The sequence below is a fragment of the Sinocyclocheilus rhinocerous genome, unplaced genomic scaffold (assembly GCF_001515625.1).
Source record: "Sinocyclocheilus rhinocerous isolate Xijiao unplaced genomic scaffold, SAMN03320098_v1.1 scaffold97, whole genome shotgun sequence".
Classification (NCBI taxonomy): domain Eukaryota; kingdom Metazoa; phylum Chordata; class Actinopteri; order Cypriniformes; family Cyprinidae; genus Sinocyclocheilus; species Sinocyclocheilus rhinocerous.
The window spans coordinates 798,201-802,232 of NW_015666183.1; the positions used below are offsets into that span (position 1 = coordinate 798,201).

General features: G+C 35.4%; 1 protein-coding gene across 2 annotated transcripts in view; it reads left to right on the plus strand.

Moving 5' to 3' along the window:
* Window positions 1-4,032, plus strand: part of LOC107732090 (uncharacterized) — a 16,151-nt gene that overhangs the window by 5,307 nt on the left and 6,812 nt on the right. The window contains exons 5-7 of one of the 2 annotated variants that reach the window (XM_016543337.1): window positions 362-520; window positions 617-1,076; window positions 1,915-2,016. In XM_016543337.1, the coding sequence (XP_016398823.1) occupies window positions 362-520; window positions 617-1,076; window positions 1,915-2,016 (721 nt within the window). The remainder of the gene's footprint in view (window positions 1-361; window positions 521-616; window positions 1,077-1,914; window positions 2,017-4,032) is intronic. The other variant, XM_016543336.1, reaches the window with a different exon arrangement.

The window sequence follows — 4,032 nt, forward strand, 5'->3', positions numbered from 1 at the left end:
ACATATATATATATATATATATATATATATATATATAATTGACAAATATCTTATATTCTCTAATACAGTTCATATAATTAATATTTGTATAATAACATATATTTTAAATAGCTAAAAAAGAAAAAATACATATTATTTATACATTTTAATATTATAAATATAATTATAATAAATGTACATTTATTATATTATGCCGTAAAGAAGTCACTATGTGAAAACAACCTCAAAATAAAAGTAAATAAATAAAAATTCCGTCCTCTTTTTAGTGCAATCTGTGTTTTTGCTACATCAGCTGTCAGTTTCATAGTCTTCAAGATAATTTTTGGTTTTTTAGTGCATTAACGGTTTGTCCTTTGATCAGGAGCGTGAGTTGGTATTGAAGAGGATAGCAGAGGACCGGCGCAGTCAGCAGGAGAAGGCCCAAACCGAAGCCACGGCCGAGACCTCTCCATCCAGTGGACAGGGCCAGAGACTGGGCGGACGTGTGGAGACCAGCGTGGACAACCACTGCATCCTCATGGTGCGAGATCACATCTGTTTCTTCTCTGCTTTCTAACAACCGCTGTTGGCATTATTTCACATGAAGTCAAACCTGTTTGTTTTGTTTGTGTCATAGATTCGTCTTCCCTCTGGGGAATCAATGCGCGAGCGTTTTCCTGCAGACACTCCCTTAAGTCACGTCGTCCAATACATTGCCGGCCGCCACCCTTCGCTACCTGCTTTCTCCCTCCTGCAAGGGTTTCCTCGAAAGCGCTTTGGAGAAGCTGAGCTAAGCTGCTCCCTCCGGTCTCTAGGACTGACTCCCAGTGCTGCACTTTGCATACAGACCACGCCCCCCGAGACGCCTCAGGACCCGCCCAGTCCAGCATCCCGATTGGCCGTTGTAGGGCAGACAGAGGTGGAGCCACGGGAAGAGCCAGTGGCGTCACCAAATGAGCAACTCCAGGTGGAGGCCGGGGCTTTAGAGGAACTGGAGCTGCCTCCACCTCTGCCCCATCAGCTGTGGGAGGAAGCAGTGGGGTATGCTGGGATTCCTGGGGTCGGACCTCCGCTGTCAGGACCCTCTCATTACTGGGGTAAGATTTGCTTTGACTAATTTGTGAGTGCACCACACAGCTATTTTAGTATTATTTCTATACTCATTTTCTAGTTATTAATATTTTGAATATAATATTTTGAGTGCTGCAGTCGTGACTGCAAAAATTCCAAGTATTGTCAATTTATGTTTACCATACCCATAAAATGAAAAATCCCATCATTAAAAACCCATAGGAAAATCTTGAGGAAATCCAGGGCGAATTAGTCTTCCGGGTTTTGATGTCAAGACTGCAGCACTCTATTGACTTTTATTTTTATATTTTCAGTTTTAGTTTAATGTTTAGTGATTTTGTTATTATTAGTTTATTAGTTTATTTTTTTTAAATTTCGATTATTTTAAAAAACGAAGTTAAAATAGTGATATATTACTTATTGCTTACTATTTAAGTTTATTTATGTTATAATTTATTTTTATTTTAGGTTTAGTTATTTCATTTTTATGTTTTATTGATTTTTGTATTTATTGATTTCAGATTAGTAAAATTTTTTCATCTAATATTTATATTTTATTTTTTAGCTCTTTGATTTAACAAAAATGTTTTCAGTAGTTTTAGTTTTAGATAATGATAATAAAGAATGATGTATTACTTATTGTTGCTTAGTATTTAAGTTTGTTTATTTAGTTTAGTTATAATTTATTTTTATATCAGATTTATTTCCATTATTACATTATTTCATCTAATATTTATTTTATTTTATTTTATTTTCAGCTGTACCTGAATTAACAATAATGTTTTCAGTAGTTTTAGTTAACAATAATAATGCTCTACACAAACGTCATTTCAATGTAAGTGATATTGTGTAATTATTAATTAGGACGAGGCCATAAACTGGTGCAAGGCGATGCAGAAAATGAAGAACATTTGGAAAATGAGGAGCAACCAGAAGAAGAATTTGTACCTCCATTTCATCTCAACGGTTTGAAACATTTTACTTTCACGCTACATTTTGACAAGGCGTTGTTATGTGGTTGCTAGGGTGCTCTAGGTGGTTGCTAGGCTGTTCTGGATGCTTTCTAGATGATTGCCCAGGTAAAAAGAGTCCAAAGTCTCTATGGTATTCTGGACTCTAGTTATGGAGCAGGTACCTCCTCCTTTCTCTATAAATCTGTGAGATTTTTCCAAACTTTTTTTATTGCTTGCCAGGCAAAAATACGACTGATTGCTTAGAAAAATTACATGTTTTTGAGGTACTATTCGTGTTTTTAGCACAAACATTGTGAGATGAATTGAGTGCTTAAGCTTAGTATGAGCAACAATAATAGTGATGCTTGCGTTAGTCAGCACCATTCATAATGAATAAAATATGTGTGAAAAGTAATTTCTCATTTCTCAGTAATTAAACCATCACAAGTAGCATAATAATTAGAATTGACTTGATTACAATCAACTCTGATCTGGATGAAACTCCAAAAACCGTCAAAGATAAAAAAACAAGCACTTCTCGCCACGATCAAAGGGAAATCCTGATGAGACTGTAAACAAAAGATGTTGATATCTGCAAGTCTGGAACGGACTAAAAAGCCATGTACACTGCTTTTGGACTCCACTGAATCAGAAAAAGCCATAATCTCATAAAAGAGGACCGGAATGGTAATGAATAGACAGTGTGCCAACATTTCTTCAAGGGCTCTAATCACAGAGAATCCTTCAAAACACTCAAGAACTGGAGCTTTATTGCTTCTCGCCGAAGGTCACTGTTCATGATTCTGCAAAAGCTTTGTTTATGAAATAAATGGAACTACATACTTGACAAAAAAAAATTGATTAGTTGTTGTTTTAATCATATAGACACAGTCTCATCCCAGCTTTGGTTCCCAGAATGTTCTGTGAATGTTCGTTTTTGGTTGTTTAGAAATAAAACGTTCCCGGAACTTTAAAGCTAAAATTAGGGAAATGTTTTGTGTTCTCTGAAATGTAACCGATCTTATAACGTAGATTATTGATCTTAAACAATCACAGAATTGCTGCCTTTGGACTGCTGTGCTCAGGTCAGTCTGAATCACAGATCTTTGTTCAGTAACCCTGCGTTGGGTCTTTAGCAAGCGACGAAAGTATGAGAAACTCGGGGGAAAGCCCATATTGGGTAAGAGGTTAATGACCTTATTTGTCCTAGTTTAGATCCGGTTATAAGTAAAAACCCATTCACCTCTTTCAAATGATAAAACTCGCAACTAGCAAGCAAGTCGTGTGCTCGAACGGCATATGCTCTACATATAGGCTCTTTTCACTGGAAGTTTAATGCGGGGGACAGCTTTGGACAACATTTTGAGATGCTGTGAAGACGATCATATGTTAATTTGCACACGAGAGACACGCAGGAATTAACTGCAGCTGGATTGGTTGAGCAGGCAAGGCCTGTGAACATGCTAATATATGGTAATTAGCCTAATATGCAGTTAGTTCCAGTGCAACTGTTTTGATATTGAGGCTGTGTAATTGAATGCTTGGTTAATTTGGTAGTAGCAAGGTGCAATTTAAGTTTAATTTGTTTGCTTGATGTGCTTATGGGTCGTACAAGTAAATCGTTGTAAATTGCTCTTTAAAATGTCTTATTTTTTTAAGATGCATACCTTCAGTCATGAAAAACCTGGAAATATCAGGGATATAAATATCTTTTTTTTTGCAGTCTTAAAAAGTGATATACACATAATATATCTTTAAAATATTTTAAAATGTAATTTATTCATGTGATGCAAAGCTCAATTTTACTCCAGTCTTCAGTGTCACATGATCCTTCAGAAATCAATCTTATATGCTGATTTGGTGTGCAAGAAATATTGCGTATTATTATCAATGATGAAAATTGCTTAATAATTTTGTGGATACATTTTTTCAGGATTCTTTGATGAATAAAATGTTAAAAAGAACGGCATTTGTTTAATATATATATATATATATATATATATATGCATGAGAGTGTATTTATATACAC